Source organism: Clytia hemisphaerica, unplaced genomic scaffold (genome assembly GCF_902728285.1).
Source record: "Clytia hemisphaerica strain Z4C2 unplaced genomic scaffold, Clytia hemisphaerica genome assembly, whole genome shotgun sequence".
In the NCBI taxonomy this organism is placed as follows: Eukaryota; Metazoa; Cnidaria; class Hydrozoa; order Leptothecata; family Clytiidae; genus Clytia; species Clytia hemisphaerica.
In genome coordinates, this window is record NW_027103994.1 from 1,134,250 (window position 1) to 1,154,809 (window position 20,560).

Consider the following 20,560-nt stretch of genomic DNA (forward strand, 5'->3'; position numbering starts at 1 on the left):
ATTTTAGAATTTCAGTCCAATTCAGGGTCATTTTTTTCGCGAAACCCCCTTAGGGTCCATTTTTCGAACCTCAGCGGAGCACCCCCGTCGGTTGGCAAGGGTAGTAACCCCCCGGGAGCATACCTAAAGATTGATGTAATTAGAAAATAGGAAAATTTGGCAATAATGCTAAGAAAATGCTGACCTAAAAAATAAAATACCGATACTGTGTATCATAGCGTTTTCCAATCTTTGACGTAATATTCAAAAAGCTTTGGATGTCGAGTTTGTTAGCATTAAACTAAACCCTCTAATAGTTCTAGTCTGTAAAATCCCAATAAATCAGGTGAATGGATCAAAACAATAAAATTTTAATCTGCATTATCATAATTATATATTTCGCTGGTCAAAATTCTAATAAGTTTATAGTCCATTGTCAAAAATCTGAATCTTTTGGTTAAAAGATGGCAAGGGAAACCAAATTAAGATTAAGGGCAAAGCGAATAAACTTTAGAATATCAGTTTGTTCTTCTAAAAAATCCTGCATTGTAACACGCATGCGTAATTTGTTGTTCTTTTAACCATATGTATGAATTCGTAAGCGTGGACAAACTAACCTGATAGGGGTTGTGAACAGTGAAATTTGTCATTCTTTTTGTCTATTTTTAGTAAATGTAGGATTCTTTAGTAACTAGACGAACTATTCTAAATCTAATTGATTAGAATTACAATTGATTCTTCAAACATTTAACAATTGGATTTGGTGACATGGTCACATAGAGACTTTAGTTCTTCGTTCCATTTCTGCCAGTGTAACATCAGAATCCTTTGGAAATGTAAATGGGCCCTTAGCTTTCAAACAAGCGGGGTTTTTATCACCATACTTTGCTTCATAGTACATCATAACATAGAAAGTACACATTTCATCTTTGTGAGTTTGTCTGAAAATGGAGATAATTCAAAGTTACTCTCAGGGGCCTAACAAACTTTCTATCAGTTGTGGAAGGAGATATTCCAGACTTTAAAAACGTATTGAAAAGAATTTAACTTATTCAATTTCTCTCCAAGGGTAAAAAAACCAGGGACCCGACATCAGAAATCGAAACAATCAGCAATTAAAAATCCTTCTTTTCAAAGGGTCGAAATTTGTAAAAACATTTTGCGTTTGGTTGCGATTTTCGATTTTTGACTTGGCCATATCCACCAACTGGGAAATTCATTATCCTTGCACCCACACCGAACTCTCCATACTAGACAAAAAATATTCAACCGATTTAAAACACAATTGTCGTTTTTCTTTACCCATGTTTTGTGATTCTGTTTCTTTCCATTGAGTTATACGTGCATTGTGCTACCTGAAAGTATCAAATGAGTAGATCATTGAATCTCTCATCTAGACTGCACTCCTTACCGAGACCTTGCCAAATAGACTGATCGTGAATTTGCTAATATATGAATTAATCAATTTAATAGGAGTGAAACTTGAAGAACACTTTAAAAAACACTCTGTTGTGTTGACTAAACTAACTTTCTTAGGTACCAGAATGGTATTATGAGCCGAAGCAAATGTCTTTGGTTGGAATAAAAAAGGAAGAAAATATACCACAATGTCACCATCTTGAATGTCCACTTCATTGTCCACTTTGTTGAAAGCCTGTAAAATAAATCATCAATTCTTGACTGTAAACATTTTCCCAAGCAACACAGCGTTAAAGTTTCAGAATATTTCAAAGTGAAGATGCTTTCTTATGAGGTATAAGGGGTAATCAATTAGACCGAGATTTTTTGGAGGGGGGAGGGGGAGTGAGTGGAGTGGAGGGAGGGGAGTAGATTTTTCGCCTGTAGATTACTTCGATGGTTCTGAGCAAAAGCTTTAAATCTTTTTGTCTAACTCAAAGCCAAATTTGAGATAAACAAATTACAAGATTTTGACTTTTAGCAAGAAAACAATAGAATTTTGATGTAAGATCCGTGTAAATTTCAATTTTGATTTTTATTCATCCAAATTATCGTATTTCAACTTTTGGAAAGACTTTCGGTTTTGCTCAGAAAAATGGAAGGAGAATCTAAAGACAAAAAAGTTCCCATCATCTGATTCAAGACTTTATATTCGAGGATCTCTGTAGTTCGAATGAATCTTGTCCCCATCAAAGCTCAAGTCCCGGGGGCAGATGAGGGGTATGTGCGGATGGGGCCTCCAAAAACTGACCCTTAGAGAGACTGATTTTTGCTGAAAAGGTGACCCTTGAGAGACTTTGAAAGGTGAAAAAACCGACCCTTACCGTCCGCACATACCCTAGGCCAGCACCAATATTTGCTTAAGTACCCCCTCCCCCGGGCTCGAGTTACAGAGGAAGGAAGAGAATTATTTCACCTGTGGTCTTTGTGGATCACCTTTACCAATCAAGGTGTATTTTCCATCGCGCAATAAGTAACCGCTAATAACGGTTCCTGAAAAAATGAAAATATAAATTTTGAAACTCAATCCGTGATACAAGGTTTTGGACACACTAACTAAAGTCTGTCCAGATATAATTGGCAGTGGAAACAAGAATGCCTGTAACTTTTGATAGTCAAATATAATTATGGAAATTTTTTTTGCTTGTTTTAGAGAATCAAAAGTGCTATATTGGAATGTATTTTTGGCTGAAAAATTCGCGATTTTAAGCGGTTAAATTTGCGATTGCAAAAATTGAGCTTTTTTTCTACTTATGCTATAACGTTCATTTTTACACCAGTGGTAGTTCAACCTTAGGTTAAGAAGTTTGTTAAATTTCAAGGCAAACAGAAAAGTCCTTCGGAAGATATGGGACCCGAAATACCCCTTGGTAGCACTTTTCTGTGAAATATCGAATCTTATTACTAAAAACGGGGGTTATGTTATCTTTTTTGAACAGCGCAATTAAAAGTTGGAAAATGTTACGATTCCTGAAAATAATTCTATTCATTGTCACTTTTAATAAATCTTTTAATTCATTTAATAACCGTTTTCCTTTTTATGTCGTCATTTAAAAAAATATTCTTTTTTAGCAAAACATTTTAAAACTTTTTCGTACAATTATTTTTAAATTGTACTCGTAATGAACCTATTTTGCCTACTAATAATTTTCAATTCAATAATATATAATGTATGCCTACTTTAATCTGAATTTTAGAATTTTTGACCAACTTGGTTTCATGAAAATTTAGCTCGTCAATTTATGGTACATTATATATTATTGAAAAAGTTAATTAACTCGTAAGATTAAGGTGCACCATAAATTGACGAGTTAATCAACTCGTCAGTTTAAGGTGCACCATAAATTGACGAGTTAATTAACTCGTAAGATTATGGTGCACCATAAATTGACGAGTCAATTAACTCGTAAGATTAAGGTGCACCATAAATTGACAAGTTAAATTATCTACTTGTGACGTCATAATTTCCCATTTTTGACGTCACATTTAACGTAACTCGTGTTTTTTAACTCCGTGTTTTTAACTCGTGTTTTCCGAGCCTCGTTTGCCAGCTATCTTTCTTCCGTTAGAGTTTTTTATATGTATAATGATTCACTCGATTGGGACACACAGCGTGCGAAACTGCGCAAACAGCTGGTATGCTTTAAATGCATAACCAGGTTGGTCCATAAAAGTATCACTTGTTTTGTTTAAAAATGCTGTAAGCAAAATGACCAGATTCTACTGTTTTTACTTATTCTAAGTAAGGATTTGAGGTAGAATCTGATCATTTTGTTTCTTGTTTTAAGAAAACTTTTACTTGTTCTAAGTAACGATTTGAGGTAGAATCTGATTATTTTGTGTCTTGTTTTAAGAATATTTTTACTTATTCTAAGTAACGATTTGAGGTAGAATCTGATCATTTTGTGTCTCGTTTTAAGAATATTTTTACTTATTCTAAGTAACGATTTGAGGTAGAATCTATTCATTTTGTGTCTCGTTTTAAGAATATTTTTACTTATTCTAAGTAACGATTTGAGGTAGAATCTATTCATTTTGTGTCTCGTTTTAAGAATATTTTTACTTATTCTAAGTAACGATTTGAGATAGAATCTGATCATTTTGTGTCTCGTTTTAAGAATATTTTTACTTATTCTAAGTAACGATTTGAGGTAGAATCTGATCATTTTGTGTCTCGTTTTAAGAATATTTTTACTTATTCTAAGTAACGATTTGAGGTAGAATCTGATCATTTTGTTTCTCGTTTTAAGAATATTTTTACTTATTCTAAGTAACGATTTGAGATAGAATCTGATCATTTTGTGTCTCGTTTTAAGAATATTTTTACTTATTCTAAGTAACGATTTGAGGTAGAATCTGATCATTTGGTGTCTCGTTTTAAGAATATTTTTACTTATTCTAAGTAACGATTTGAGATAGAATCTGATCATTTTGTGTCTTGTTTTAAGAATATTTTTACTTATTCTAAGTAACGATTTGAGGTAGAATCTGATCATTTTGTGTCTCGTTTTAAGAATATTTTTACTTATTCTATGCAACGATTTGAGGTAGAATCTGATCATTTTGTGTCTTGTTTTAAGAAAACTTTTACTTATTCTAAGTAACGATTTGAGGTAGAATCTGATCATTTTGTGTCTTGTTTTAAGAATATTTTTACTTATTCTAAGTAACGATTTGAGGTAGAATCTGATCATTTTGTGTCTCGTTTTAAGAATATTTTTACTTATTCTAAGTAACGATTTGAGGTAGAATCTGATCATTTTGTGTCTCGTTTTAAGAATATTTTTACTTATTCTATGCAACGATTTGAGGTAGAATCTGATCATTTTGTGTCTTGTTTTAAGAATATTTTTACTTTTTGAAAATAGTTCCATTCATGTATGGAATATGCTGTGAAAATTTTAGAAAAACAGCTTAACTGAAACTGAAAATATTAAGCTTTAAAGGTATTTTTCTCCTATATATTTTGCAAAAAAATGACAGAATTTTCCGTTTTTGAGCTCAAGCTAATAGGAATGGAATTCCAAGATTTTTTGCTGTTTCTCATATTTAGAATTTTCGGTTTTATCAATGCTGATTCTAGGGCTCCAAAATACTGGTTGACCTTTAAGATGCTATATCTTTTACCCATCCTCTAAAGTCATAGATGTATCTGCATTTTCTGAACAGTATTAGGTGTAGAAAGTTTCCTATACCCCATTTCCATTATATATTTTCAATATCCAAGGAGCTAGAGTGAGTTTTATGCAATTTTTATCTAATTTTGGTGTTGAAATATTTCCTTCAGACGCAAATATGTTATTTTGAATCAAAAACATGCTCATTTTTAAGCATGACTATCATTCTTTCAAAATAAACAAAAATTTTCTAATTCTGATAAATCTACAGTTCAGAATCCTCACTTTAATGACAACCTACGTTTTGGGGGCCGTCTCCGTTTTGGGGGCCATATACAGTAACGATTAATTAATCAAACATTTCATTTTTATGGGGATATTTTCTTGATCGAAAGTTTACCGTAAGGTGAACTTCCTGTATTTATGTCCGCATTGAATTTATACCGGTTTCAATACTTGACCGGAAGCTCCTTTTACACCGTAAATAGGTAATGCATAATACAGAGCTCTTCCGAATGTCACCGTTTTGTTCGTAAAATTATGCTCAGTCAACCCTAACATAAAGATTTAAATGGATTTCTGAAGATTAATTAGTTGAGACAAAAATTAATAGCTCTGGCTATCTATCATTTTTTGAAGCACAGCGTAATCTCTTCGATGCAAAAATTTCCACCATTTNCGAAGATTATTCTTTGCATCGTACAACCATGTATGGTCGAAGTTTATTCTTTGCATCGTACAACCATGTATGGGCGGAGATTTATTCTTTGCATCGTACAACCATGTATGGGCGGAGATTTATTCTTTGCATCGTACAACCATGTATGGGCGAAGGTTTATTCTTTGCATCGTACAACCATGTATGGGCGAAGGTTTATTCTTTGCATCGTACAACCATGTATGGGCGGAGATTTATTCTTTGCATCGTACAACCATGTATGGGCGAAGGTTTGCGTTACTATTGTGACGGTTCCAGAACCTCAAATCAACACCTTCTGTTTTTTCATCATTGACTTTGATCAGAACTCCGTAATTTGGTGCACCTTCTGCCCAAGCCTTCATTGATCCAGTAACGTCGAACGCTTGCCAAGAACTAGGTGTCAAAGCGTAGATCGTGGTTTTCTTACATTCAGGCTCATTGACAGCATCACGCCCGAGATCCAAATACGGTGCGTACCAGGCACGGTGTGGGCAGGATTGGCATCGGTATCTTGGTCGGGCGTAACTCTCTTGCCAGGATCGCTTGATACGATGAACATCGATTTCGTAATCGAGCCACGGCGCACTTGAAGGTTTATGCCAACTGGCACGATGACGTCGCACGAAATACATGTAAACTCGGGCCCATTCAATCTTGCCAACGGGGCAAACACTTGCTGGGAGACTTTCGAATTGGATGAGGGTTCTTTTGATTGGATATTGAGGATGTTTGCCAATGAGGTTCTGCCCGATGGAGATTCTATCATAAGAGACGCCATATCTTTCCAAGAAGGTATCTGCGACAGCATTCAACTTGTATAACGGTCCTCGGCCTTCGTCATGCTTGGTGTAGCAATGGACTTGGTAAAGTACCAACAGGCACAACACACCTTTCAGATACATTCCTATAAAGATGAAAATAAAAATTGGATTTTATTTGAACAGCTTTTGTAGTATTTTTTGTGTTTTTTTTTGCAAAGCATTAATTGAACGGTTGTGGTGAGCAGAAAGTCGTATTCATATATTGTAAAGGCTATCAGAGTCAATGGAGCAGAAAAGATTAAGAGTCTTTAATTAACTATTTGAAAACCTCCACTGGCCATCCTATACATGAAACTGTCAGTATGAACAATTCTGAGAATCTGGAAACCTTCTTATGGAATGCTTGACAATAAAATTATGAGTACACGTTTTTTTTTTACTAGAACCTAGTTTATAAGAACATATAGGCTGAAATTCGTCGAAAAATTAAGAACATCTTAAGCTAAGGGGACACGGAAACAATTTTTGTGCAATTGCAACAAAAACAAATTGTCGCAATCGCAATGAAATTTTACACCGTGTCGTATAGGCCTAGCACACAAAACAAAATCATAAAAATGAAATCAAAGCAACTCCACCATTTTGAACGCATGTCTTGCGTGTTGAAAATGGGAAGATTATGTCATAATTTGTTTTGAGTTGTATAAACGAATTTAATTGGCTAAATGAAGAAAATGTTTCAAGGAATCTTCTCAAGTTGAGGGGACACGAGGGTTTTTGTATGATTCTCATTTGCAACATGAAAATTTTGTTGCAGAAACAAAAATAAAATTCAAATCGATTTGAATTTTATTTTTGTTTCAGCAACAAAAACTTTGAGTGAAAAAAGTTGCCAATCAAGGAGATTTAACGTGGGGACACAGTGAAACATATTTATGCGATTGCAACAAAAAAATGTTTTTGTTGCAATCGCATAAAAATTGTTTCCGTGTCCCCGTAGCTTTAAGAACATGCCCAGCCTCAGTTTGGAAAAAAATGACAAGAAACTACAATTTTTTTCTCTTTTTAAGCAGTTTTAATCGAATTTAAGCTAAGGGGACACGGAAACAATTTTTGTGCAATTGCAACAAAAACAAATTGTCGCAATCGCAATAAAATTTTACACCGTGTCGCATAGGCCTAGCACACGAAACAAAATCATAAAAATGAAATCAAAGCAACTCCACCATTTTGAACTCATGTCTTGCGTGTTAAAAATGAGAAGATTATGTCATAATTTGTTTTGAGTTGTATAAACCACTTTGATTGGGTAAAATAAAAAAATGTTGCAAAAAATCTTCTCAAGGTGAGGGGACACGAGGGTTTTTGTATGATTCTCAATTGCAACATGAAAATTTTGTTGCAGAAACAAAAATAAAATTCAAATCGATTTGAATTTTTTTTTTGTTTCAGCAACAAAAACTTTTAGCGAAACAAGTTGCCAATCAAGGAGATTTAACGTGGGGACACAGTGAAACATATTTATGCGATTGCAACAAAAATATGTTTTTGTTGCAATCGCATAAAAATTGTTTCCGTGTCCCCGTAGCTTTAGGGGTGGATCTTCAAAAGTCGAGAGTCAAATACTGTCCAAATTTTGCCAAATTTAAGTGCTCTTTATTTTGTATCATATTGTCGATTTAGAGTAGTCTGAAAAATTAAGAACGCACTTAAGAACATTTTAGGCTGAAAATTGCTAAAAAAAATAAGCACATCCAGGCTCAGCCAAATTTTAGGTGTTCTAATAAAAAAACGTGTAGCTGAAATGAACTTACGTTAAAAATTATGCGATTCTTGTTGTGTTCTTCTTATGTTTACTTCTGTTGAAGGTTGAAGATGTTTGATGATTGATTTAACATTTTCAATCCCTTTTTATAGAGAAAGAAAATACCCCGAAACTGAGTATTGTCAAGAAAACTTCTCAGAACATCTTGCATATAATTACTGATCTCCCATGCGGTTTTAATTCGAGCAAATGATTAGTCTAACCCTAAATAGTTTTCGAAACAGTTTCGATCTCTTGCCTCGTGTTTTGTTAATGAGATTGCTTCCGTCACTATAATTATGGGCTGTTTAATACGTCACAATTGAAAGGCGCATTGCCTGTTGTTGTTCTATCCCTCTTTACTGTATATACAGCACATGACCAGAGCCTACTCACATTTCTACCCAATTTCAGTTGGTAAATGAGTACCACTAGCACTCCTGCAATTTTTGGGTCAATCACGGATCTTCGGCGACCAGGTTGCACTGTTTTAGCTTCGCTTAAAGGTTTTGTTTTTAAATAAAAGTGATACCGTTTGCTTACTCATAAAATTTAAATTTACAAGCTTTTGACATTGGATCGACACGGATTTGGAGCAGGACTGGTCAAAAAAAGGAAAAAGAAAAACACTGTCCTAATATGAAATATGTGTCTTATTTGAAACGAGAATATTTATGTAAAAATAAAACCTTTAAGTCTGTTAACGAGTTAGATCTTCTATAACCCTATAATTGTCAATGTCAGGTTTTATATAGGGAGGGTTGAGAAATAAGGGTATTTTGAATTTGAAATCTGCATTTTCTGTTCGAAGTTGAGGGAGAAATATCGGGGAGAAATTAAAATTGCTATTTTTTATTTGTAAAATGTGGAATCAAATGAAAGGTACAAGTTTAACCCTATTGGCCCCAAGCTTTTTTGACTTTGGTATCCCCAGGGGGGGGGGGGGGTAGAATCTACCACCCTCGATTATTTTTGATCTAGAAGAGCTATGGTCATGAAATTTGGTACAGATGTTCTCCATCATGAAACAAATTTCCAGGAAGAAAAAAAAAATTGATGACGTCATTCAAAAACCGATGACGTTATCACAAAATGTCCACCTGTCGGAAAAAAAGCCCAAATATATGGTTTACTAAACTGTCTATTACAATCGAACCAATAAAGATATTTAGATTCTGTTTAAAGATTCAGAAAGCTAAAAGGTTGTTCTTTAACATAATTGACGGTTTTGAAATTTCCATGAAGACTTTTTCTTAAAATCTATGCTGAAGATGAGTAAAATTTTCAAAATTTGATGACGTCATAAATGATGACGTCATCATTTTCAATTTTTTTTTTCAATTTTTCAAATTTATATTGTCAATGCCTATCACGTGTCAAAATTTGAAAATGATTGAATAAATAGTTCAGAAGTTATCAGCACTTTTAAATTTTGAGTTTTAAAGCGGTTTTAGCTGGGTTTTATGTCATGTTTCACAATAAAGTCGTAAAACCTGATCTGAACAACCTATGACCCTAAAATTTTGCAAAAATACTGTCAATAAGATTTCGTTAAAAGTCAGAAAGTTTCAAGTCGTTTGAAAAATTTTTCTTAGAGATATTCACAAAAGAACTCCAGCGTGGTAGATTCTACCCCCCCCCCTGGGGCTAATAGGGTTAATCTCCTCATAGTTAATTCTGTTGAGACGCCTTTTACCTGTTTTCTATGTCAGAATTAAAGAGCGCGATATCAATCGACGTATGACAATACATTTTATCTAGACTACGTCAACGGTTCAGTAAAATGTGTTGCCAGTTTTCAACAATAGTTGCATTTCTGCAACTATATGGGGCTTTCGAATCTGAGCTAGATTCAATTACTCTCTTCAGTTTTGGCTTCAATAAGGAACATACAAACTAAACCTAGTATTTCCATAGTTATGAATGATCGAGGCTCCGATTTTTCTTCAATTTGTAATAATTTTTATTATTTTATTTTTTTATTTTTTTTTTTTTATTAATTGTCTTTCAGGCTCTTCCATATTTTACAATGGCTATTCGTCCTATGTAAAAATAATCATATTTAAATAAAAAGAATTATATTCTATGAAAAAAATATGCTGTAGAAACAAAACACACAAAAAAAAACTCAAGAATACTGACAGAGCTCACAAAATTACAGATTGTAAAACCGTAAACTGTAGAAACAAAACACAAAACAAAACTCAAGGATACTGACAGAGCTCGCAAAAATTGCAGAAAAAAAAAACAGAAAGTATAGCTTGTTGGTGTTGTAGTGGTTAATTAGGAAAAGTTCGGTTGAGTTGTAATAGTATTGAAGTGGCTAATCCTGCGAAAATTTCAGTGTTGATCAGACCACCAGACTAAAATATCAAGTAAATATTGTAAGGTAAATATTAATAATATAACCACTAGACCTCATGATCATAGAATCTACAATATATTGGCTTGAAATAGGATAAAACTGGCACGACCCGAAAAATGTTGCTAAGACTTGAACATGATGAGAAATTGTAGAGTTGAATACTGCTAACTCGAACGAAGAAAACTATAGATTGAGTAATGTATAGATTGCTGTGAGGTTACCGATTGTAGAAAAAAAAATTAGATATAACGTGTATAAAATATTGCCAGACTACGATCTAATAAATACTTTTTTAAAATATTGCGAAATTTTTTGTGATCAGGTTCTTCCCTGATCGCTTTTGGAATATCATTCAAAAGGCGACTTGCCTTGCCAACAAATAATTTTTCCGATACATTAGTCTCGTATTTAGATTCAACTTCCTCAACATTACGAGTATTACGTCCAGCGACTCTTAATTTAAAACCTTTTAAGTACGATGGAAACTCATCCTGGTGAATCGATTTGTGTGCGAGTTTCAAAAGTTCAAAATTAATTTGCTGCTGGATCGGTAACCAACCAAGCTGTACTACATCCTCGATTGTAGAATATCTCAACGTCACAAAAGCTGCAATTCTGCATAGCAGTTTATCAAGTTTTTTCAACTGGATTTGTGGCAGGTTCCAGAACAATGAACAACAGTAGTGTAACTTCGATATAAGAAGGGCTTCGGCCAGTTGCTTCCGCAGACGAAAAGTTGCTGTACGACGAAGATAGCGTAGCACGTATAATTTTGCGTAAACTGATTGACAGAGTTTATCGATATGAGTTTGCCAATTTAGATTTTGATCGAATTGGATGCCAAGAAGTTTATAAACGGTAACTCGTTCAATCAGTTGGTCTGTGTGATAGATATGAAAGGTTGCGTGATCGGGGTTCATGAAATCGTGAAGGTTTGACATTCTCAGTGTTGACAGTAGCATGATTTTGGTTTTTTTGTTATTAAACGCCAGATTATTAGTGCTTGACCATTCTCTAAGTTGGTTTAAACGATGTGTTAAGTTGACGATTGAAGCTGGGAGGTTTACTGTCTTACAGTGTTCATAGATAGTAGTGTCGTCTGCATATTGGTTTTTACTCCCACCATCAACGTTATCTTGTAGGTCGACGGTATAAAGGTTGAATAGAATTGGTCCAAGTATAGAGCCTTGAGGTACCCCAAACGATACAGTTCCGTAGTCAGATTTTTTGTCGTCAATCTGGACGAATTGGCGACGATTACATAAGTACGAAAGCATAAGCATGGCAGCACTGTTCGAAAAGCCTATCTTTCGTAGTTTTACCAGTAGCGTTTTGTAATCGACGGTATCGAAGGCTTTGGAATAATCGAGAAAGGCGGCTAGTGTGACTTCGCTTTTGTTCATCGCACCAATGATGTCGTCTCGTATCTTCATTAGGAGCGTTTCGGTAGAATGACGCTTGCGGAAACCAGACATGGTTTGTTGATATATCTGGTTTCTTTCGATGTACTCAACGATCTGCTTTGCCATTAAACGTTCGTAAAGTTTTGATAAGATAGGCAAAACAGTGACGGGTCTGAATTGGTCAGGAGTGACGGACTGTTCAGTTTTTGGAATCGGTGTTACTTTTTACCGATTTTCCATTGCTGATGGAAAGTGGTTTGAGCGATCCCTGTGTTTATGATGTGAGTTAGTGGTGACGCTAGATGGTCGGCGATAGGTTTGATCAGCGATACTGGTAGATTGTCATACCCGGCAGAGCAGTCACTTCGAAGATTCTTTATCTCTTTGACAACTTGATCATAAGTGACGGGTTGAAACTCAAATTCCTGATCAACCTCAGTGACGAAATTTCGAAGAAGATGTTGGATTTCTTCAGTGGAAGTTGGTTGCGATCCAAGGATTCTTGGTGCCGTGGATAGGTAATGTGCATTTAGTACGGATGGTTGGATATTTATCACACTTTTTGTTGGATTGAGAATTCGATGAATCAGCCTCCAGATTTCTTTTGGTTTTTTCGATGAAAGAAGTCTGCGGTAGAAAGTCTTTTTAGTGTGTTTTATCTTTCTTTTTAATGCATTGCGAGCGTCACGAAATTCGTTCCAGTTGGAGTCTGATTGAGTTCGATGAGCAGCGATGCGCTTCTCGTGGCAGCTTTGCTGTAGATCGTTGATTTGTAAGTCTTTCATCCAGGGTGCTTGCGGACGAGTGACTTTGATTCTTTTTAAGGGTGCGTGGCGTTCGACGCACTCAAAGAGTAGATGATTGAGTGTGCTTAGACTATCATCTGTACAATCAGTTGCATAAACGAGATTGAACGGTGGGGTGGAAGCATCAGCTACGTATGTAGGTAAGTTGAAGTTTCTCATGTCACGTATTACTTTGTACCGTGGTTCGAATCGGGCGACACGAGTATTCAAGTAGGCAAACACGGCATCATGATCACTGATTTCTGGTGTTGGTAGAACTTCGCAGAATTTGACTTTGCATGACGAGTTGGTCGAAATGTGGTCAATGAGCGACACTCCTTTACGTGATGGAGATTTGACATGCTGGGTGAGGTCGAACGAACGAAGGGTTTCGAGATACGAATCTTTTATTTGAGAGTTCGATAATAGATCGATATTAAAATCACCCATTATTACCACGTTTCCCGTCCAGTCAAGAATAGCTGTTCCAACGATTCTGTCGAAGCTTTCAAGCCAATCCGCTTTTTCTTGGTTCGTGAAGTTCGGTTGATACGCAACATTGAGGAGTAGTTTAGAATGTTTGTTTTTTCCTTCAATTTCAACCCATAGATGTTCGAGGGCTGGGTTGATGTTGGTGATATCTTTGCGTATTTTGTGCTTGATGTCATCTTTGATGTATATGCCGACACCGCCACCACGCCTGTTGTCTCGGTTATGATAATAAAGTTTGTAACCTTCAATTTTAACATAATCAAGCAAGAAAGGATTGTCTTTTAGCCAGGTTTCGGTGAGTGTTACCGCATCGAATTTGTATTTATTAACAAAGAGCACAAATTCATCGAACGTGGATACCATGGACTGTGTATTGATGTGAGCGATGCTAAACAAATGTCTATTTTCATTGAGTTTTTCGAATTGTAGATCTTGGAATTGTTCTTGTTGGATCTCTTGATCAATAAGCGAAAGATCTCGTACGTTGCAGAATGGTAATACAGATGGTAAGCATTGGGAACACATCCAACCAGTGATTGTCGAATTGCGCTTCGGGTCGACGCATCGAAGATGGGTCTTTTGTTGGCAGCGACAGCAGGTCACAAGTTTACTGTTTTTGCGTACTGTTTTGGCACACAAAGTACATAGAGATGGCCCAGGATTGGATTCAATATCACCTGACAAAAGGATATCGGTACCTGAGATGTTAAGCTGGAACGAAGCAATATGGTTGGCATACAAACGGATCGGTGCACAGAATCTATGTTTGTTGTTATTTTTCGAAGCAGCAAATCTCGATCTGTTGGGCGAATTTTCCGATCTGTGCGACAAAAAATATACCAGGAGAAGCAGCGTGACAATCTTCTTCTTTTGATGCATATTTGAGCACTCTAAACTGCAAATTCGTCAAATATTTAGAGAAAAACTTCTTGATTTTTACTTTTTGAACGTCAGTTGCAAAAAAAACGTCAGTTCGTTACAGAAGCCGTTGCAGTGTATAAGGTTGACGCGAAAATTGAGCCAAGTCGTTTACTTTTTGTATCGATCTTCTTTGGTTGGATTAATTTCGTGTCTCGCTTTATTGTCCCTCCAGTTTTCTGGGAGAAACGCTTCCGAAATGAAATATCTCAACAAACGGGGCGATATCTAAGTTTGGTACAGACACGAGTACAAGACTTTCTTTCTGAACTTCCGCGTCCATTTTTCCTTTGATTGACACCACCTGGATGACGAATTGCGAAATGATTAGATTTTAATAACCATGCTTTTTGATTTCTTATCTCTTAATTTGTCATATTGTTTCGTTTCGGCAGAAGTGGTTCCTTTGTCTGATCATTTTTTCAGAAAAAGTTACATTGTTTGCATGTTTATAAGAGTCAGAAACAATCATAGAAAATACGACTCCGAGGATCCGCCACCTTACACCAAGTTTTAACTTTTGAAGCGTACGGGAATTGACGTCAATTGTAGTCTCAGTCGCAGAATTCTGCATTATAAAGAAGCACCAATCCGTTAGGATGATGATGATGTGAAAACGTTAAAATCTTTTTTCATTACGGCAAACTTTTTCTCTTTATCTACTTTATCTCCAGTAAAGATCTTCCTGAATGAAAAACTTGAAAGAAAAAGAGCAAAAAAAGTAGACTGCAAGCTGAAATATATAACACTTAAACCATTGGAAAACCAACGGCTCCGGTGAGACTGGTTCGTGTATACGAGTTCAAATATTTCCAAAGTTATTAAATTTCTTGAGTCTTAAAGTGTTAAATATCCACTGGAAAATTTGGCGAAAATTTCGTCCCCGGTGGGAAATATACCCTAGAATTTCAGCCCCGCTGAGAAATTGACTTTGATTTCATTCTCATTCGAAACTCATTGTTTAGATATTGCACTCCAAAACCATCCCCATTGGATTTTTCTGACCTTGAAACAATAGAATGTTTATCCCCATTGAGATTTTAATCGAAATTTTAATATCTGCTGTAGGAAAAGGTTTCACCGGGGCTGTGAGACAGGAGTGTTCTTATGAACCCCTCTGGCAATTATTTACCATAGCAGTATTTTGAAAACGAGATAAGCGTTGCTCGTGACGTAATTTATGAAAAGGTCAATTCCCACCAATGTCACCAGGTATAGTTTGAAATGAATCCATGTCTACTTTTTTTTTTTTTTCGACTTTCAAAGGGAATTGGATTTTCATCGAATAATGGAGCCTATCGAATAGTAGAGCGTTGTTTATGAGAGTTTCTTGTTGTCTCTGGCTTTCAATATTATCGATTAATGGATCGTATCGAATAGTGTCGTTTATAAGAGTTTCTTGTTGACAGTACAACGTCGAATTAGAGAATTGCTGCAACATATGAATTAGACTCTGGACAGCTAGGCTTATTAATTGCGATTCTTCACACAAATAGACTTACCAATTTTGTGTGAGTGTACACGGAACCGAAAAGCATGCATTTTCATCCCTTCTTTGTTACGGTACCGGCATTCTGCACTCATGTGGAACTCTATGAGTAAAGAAAGTTTTCTTTGTTACATTTCTTCCCCTCAAACTAAAAATCGTCTCGTTAGAAAAATACAACTGAAAATTTCACTTCATCGGAAAATAAATCCATGACATGGCGCCATTAATCAGTGGTCAAAGCAGTTTTTTTCTGTGAGACGGAAAAACTTTTTAATAGAGATATTTTGGTACACAGTGACACCCGCAGGGCCCATCATGGTTAGGGCCATGTAAAATCAGCCATAAACACAGTTTTAATACGAGATATCTTTCTGATAGAATTATTCTAGAGGATAAAATCAATATTTCTTGCTAAAATAACCATTTCTAACTGAGACAGAAACTTTGACAAAAATTTCTGTGAGACGGAAATCCGTCTGAGACGGAAGAACTTTGATCACTGAATTAATACCCCCATCAAAATAATGAAGGATATTTTTGAAAAACTAATTTTCGTAAAAAGTAGAACTTAAATCCATAACTCGAGGGGCTTTGAGGGGCTAGAACAGAGGCTAAATAATGGTTGGCTGGTAAAATGAATCCTTTTGAAAGCCACTGTTATAGCCCCTCTAAGCCCCCCCCCCCGATTTTGCAGTCTAAAGGTCGATGATTAATCAAATAGAAATAAAAAACTTACTTTTTTGATGAGGTGGTATGGAAGTGTGCATGTTTTGAAGGAGGTAAATGCCGGCAAAATATTTTGGTCTGAAATACAAATTCAGTGTGATTCTTAATCTCAGAACAGATTCTGATTACTCTGAATATATTAAGAACAAGTTAAGAACCACAAGAGGCTTCACAGACTCTAAAACACCAAATATCTTAGGAAACGGTTAAGACTCACAAAATGGTGAAAATAAGAACACTTTAAGAACAAAAACTTCAAATTTAAGAACATCCGAATGCCTTCCTACCTTTTCGAAGTTGTTATGAATGTAAATCCAGAGTGATCTTTCGTTTTTCCATCTTTCATGAAAAAGAGAAAACATAATGTTAAAAGAATGACAAATCTTCAGGAAAAATCGTTTGAAAAAATTGCTTTCCTCAAGAATTTCACTGGATTTTATTTTCCCACTTGGAAAATATTTCCATCGGAGCAGGGGAATACATTTTAGACAATTATTTTACAGCGATTTTCTTACTGTATAAAGGAGATTTAAAATTCGTTTCTATATCCCTGGTTAAATAAATAAATAGGTGAACTGAGCATTTGGTGATACCTTTGAAGCTATCCACGTGTAAGTAGTGGACCTCCAAGACCAAATATTTTGCTTTCGACCTTCCACCAATGTGAAAGGCTACATCTGAATAATTAAAGTAGAAAAGTTCGAAATTAAATACAGGTCTGTTTTAGCTTTGCAACTGGTTGGTAGAACAATGTATACTTAGTTCGCTGTTAACCCAGGCTAGGATAATTTTGGTGAAAAAAACGCATATGCTGCATTCCTAAAGTGAATATCGGTGATCTAGTGTGAATCAGATTTTGAGCCATATCTAGTTAATGTCATCTGAGCTTTGAAGGTATCTACGGAAATTTCAAATGTCATTGCCATACTACGCAACGTTATACGTGAGACACTTTGGTATAGAGTTAAAGATAGGTGGGAAAGATAAATAAAAGCTTTAATTGCAATATTCCGTATAAGTTTCATAAAAGTCGTTCGAAGAAATGTAAAGTTTCAAGAGAGATATACCTTTCGGCATTTGAAGTGGAGGAGCGTTCTTTCCCCAAGCATATTTGATTTCTGCCCTATATCCATCCTTGCATACTTTTGGATGCCCATGCCCGTTGTCCCTAAAACGTAAGAAAATACGTAGCAAAGTGAAACTTTTTCTGATAAGTACTTACCTAAAACAATCCAAAAGTAAACAAACAAACGAAAACATTTCCGCCGAAAATTGAAACTCCCGAATAATTCGAGAGACGAACCAAAGGTGACTGACTTTAAAAAGACTCTGCAATCTTCTTGAAGTCTATCGTGGATAAAGCACCTGGGTGAGCGCACTCGATTCAAAATGACCGTACGTGCGGCCCAAAACTAAGCCTTTGGAATCGATAGATAAAGCACGATGATGGACTTCTTTCAGGCTACGGAACTTTTCTACAAGTTAAGCGGAAAACAAGATAGACCTCACGACGAAAAAGTCAAGTGGAAATTCGTTCTAGAAGCAAAGTTTACTTCTTTGCTGGGTAAGCCTGTCTAGCTTTCGCTCTCAAAAATCAAAAGTTTGAAATATTCTACCGTTCGCTTGACGAAGATTCTTACCAAATTTTGTCTTTCAAGAAAGGTTCTTCGCAACTGAAGATCATCATGTGGTGTGCTACTCTCATGTTTCCTATTGGCTCAAATCTGACTGAAAATGGAAGAAATTTTCGCATTAAGGGTCAGTAGAAAAAGAATTGTTATATTTGCTTTATCAATGTTTTGTTGATATTTTAAAACAAGTTACTTTTCATCCAAGTTGACTGAGATCTCTTTGGATCGGGTGCGAGTGGTGGCGAGTGATAATTTTCAAGTTTATATCTTTGGATCAACCGTCAAGATTTAACCTGGGGGTGGTATTCAGGCAAATTGACCGACGGGTATATGTGGTAGTTAAGGGTATGTTTTTCAAGATAGTATAAATGCACTGTAAGGGTGGAATTTTGATAAAGCCATGAAAAATTGCAAATTCTGTCCCGAAAATCCTTTTTTCTATAAGGGTTGAAAATTTTAGAAAAATGCATATGGGTATGAATTTCACCGATTTTTTTGCTGCACTTTAAGGCTGCGATTCTAAAAGCCATTTTTTTCGCCGCACATACCGTCCGTTGGTAAACCCCTCGCCCCGGTAGATTTAATGAATGATAAACTTACTGATATAGAGATCTTGATCTGGCATTTTCATTGCATAGCTTAACACTGTATCTGGCTGGGGAATGGGGAAAAATAAGATATTAAATTAACATTTTGTTGAAACAAATTTGGCACACTAATTTACTTTGTGTTAACACGTCTTATTTCTATACCCCTGGTTTGTAACTCAAGTTTGCGAGGTGCAAGGTATGTTCGAACCTTGGAAAATCTTTAAGTCCTTTTAAACCTATTTTGCCTTTTTTTTCAAAGTGTCAACATCCCTACGCATTATCATATCCCAGCTGACACACAACGTTGTTTCGACGTTCATTTAACGTTGTATGGACGTTGTGAACGTTAGATAAACGTTGAAACAACGTCGTGTGCCAGCTGGGATACTAAAACGATGCTTGCGATAAACTGATTTAAAATACATTCGAAATTTTCAAAATTTCAAATCTTCATATCCCTACTCTTCTGGGGGGGGGGTCAATTTGCTATTTTTCGGAAAAAATCACCCCAATAGTAATAGTATTTTATAATGACCCCCACCATTTTCCTGCAAAAGTGCTAAAACCTTCATTTTCCTAGAGAGGTTTGAGGTTTTTAGGAGAAACACTCAATAATCACTTAATATTGACCCCCCCCTATTTTATGACTTTTCTCCCTAAAGTACCAACCCACCCACCCCTATACTACAAGCATAGAAGAGTACATACTAGAATGTTCTCAAATTCTAATTGCGGGATTTCTGATATCTTGCAACCTCCTTGGGAGATTGTGAACCAATTCGAATGGCAATTGATTTAAACGACGTGATAAATGTCTGACTTCTAGCTTTTGAATTCGAGCTGAAGAGAATTTAAATATTATCAACACAGACAACAAACCTTCTGTGGTGACACTCCTGGCATCACGATTTTATGTCGCTTCAAATCCGGTGAGTCATCGAAGTCTTCCATTGTATTGTCAACAAAATCCTCCACAAAATCAGCACTGACAACAAACCAACATAATGCAAAGATGACCAAGTTTGAAAACATCGCCATATTTGATTGAGGTTATGAAGAACTGGCTTCTATTAAGTTTTGTAAAGTTCTATTTGTAAAGAAGAAATAGAAAAGATAATATTGAAGGTCTTTAAAGAGAAATAAGATTCGAGGTTGTTTTCTAATGTTCGGAGTCTCTGTAAAGCTTTTTACAGCTCAACACCGTGGAATAACTCGAACATTCACAATGAACACAAATTTGTTCGAGTGACAAAAGTTTCAAGTTATGGAGTAAGGTCAATAAGGCATTATTAGCAAAAGGAACCAGAATGCTCGTTCAATTGAAGGAGACATTCGAATTGTGAAGGTTCAAGTTAAAGAGGCTCCAGAGTGTCTTCTTGACTCGAGCAAGTCGTTTCGTCCCTTCATTTAACAAGCCTTAATAAACAAATCCCCACTATTACAAGACTCAGACATTATAAAAGACGAACTTTGTTTTGTTCGCGTTGTGGAGACCCGCTGTACTTTTCTAACTGTATTAGAAAACCCTTCGAACCATCGATGTTCGAACGTATATAAAGGAGGACTTTGAGAGGTGAGTATTTGAGCCAAACCTTTTTTTCTAAAGCCTGTCTCAATGTAAGCTACAAGGAGAGACAAAAAATGGCTTCAACTTTTGATAGAACTTGTTGGAATATAATCAGGAGTGAAATATTATCAAAAAGAAAGAATCCAAAATTTTTTTTTTAAATATAAAGAAAAAATCTACTTCCAGAAGAACAATATACTGTAGTTTCAGTTTTCACAAGATAGTGATTCTTTGATCTCATATTAGAATCATACCTATACTTAGAAAATCCTCAA

General features: G+C 35.6%; 2 protein-coding genes across 2 annotated transcripts; both read right to left on the reverse strand.

Moving 5' to 3' along the window:
* Nucleotides 1-356: 356 nt before the first annotated feature.
* On the reverse strand, nt 357-19,807 carry LOC136811255 (peptidyl-glycine alpha-amidating monooxygenase B-like). Its single transcript, XM_067067868.1, has 12 exons — nt 19,598-19,807; nt 18,729-18,783; nt 18,138-18,225; nt 17,565-17,665; nt 17,091-17,174; nt 16,785-16,836; nt 16,508-16,575; nt 15,785-15,874; nt 2,354-2,430; nt 1,583-1,633; nt 1,282-1,334; nt 357-920 (listed from the first exon to the last, which is right to left on the reverse strand). Exons 1-12 carry the CDS (start codon nt 19,754-19,756, stop codon nt 752-754), a joined length of 1,047 nt encoding a protein of 348 aa, XP_066923969.1. The 5' UTR covers nt 19,757-19,807; the 3' UTR covers nt 357-751.
* Nucleotides 5,907-8,411, reverse strand: LOC136811256 (uncharacterized). Its single transcript, XM_067067869.1, has 2 exons — nt 8,330-8,411; nt 5,907-6,658 (listed from the first exon to the last, which is right to left on the reverse strand). The coding sequence occupies exon 2, from the start codon at nt 6,654-6,656 to the stop codon at nt 5,967-5,969; it is 690 nt and encodes a 229-aa protein (XP_066923970.1). The 5' UTR covers nt 6,657-6,658; nt 8,330-8,411; the 3' UTR covers nt 5,907-5,966.
* Nucleotides 19,808-20,560: the final 753 nt, after the last annotated feature.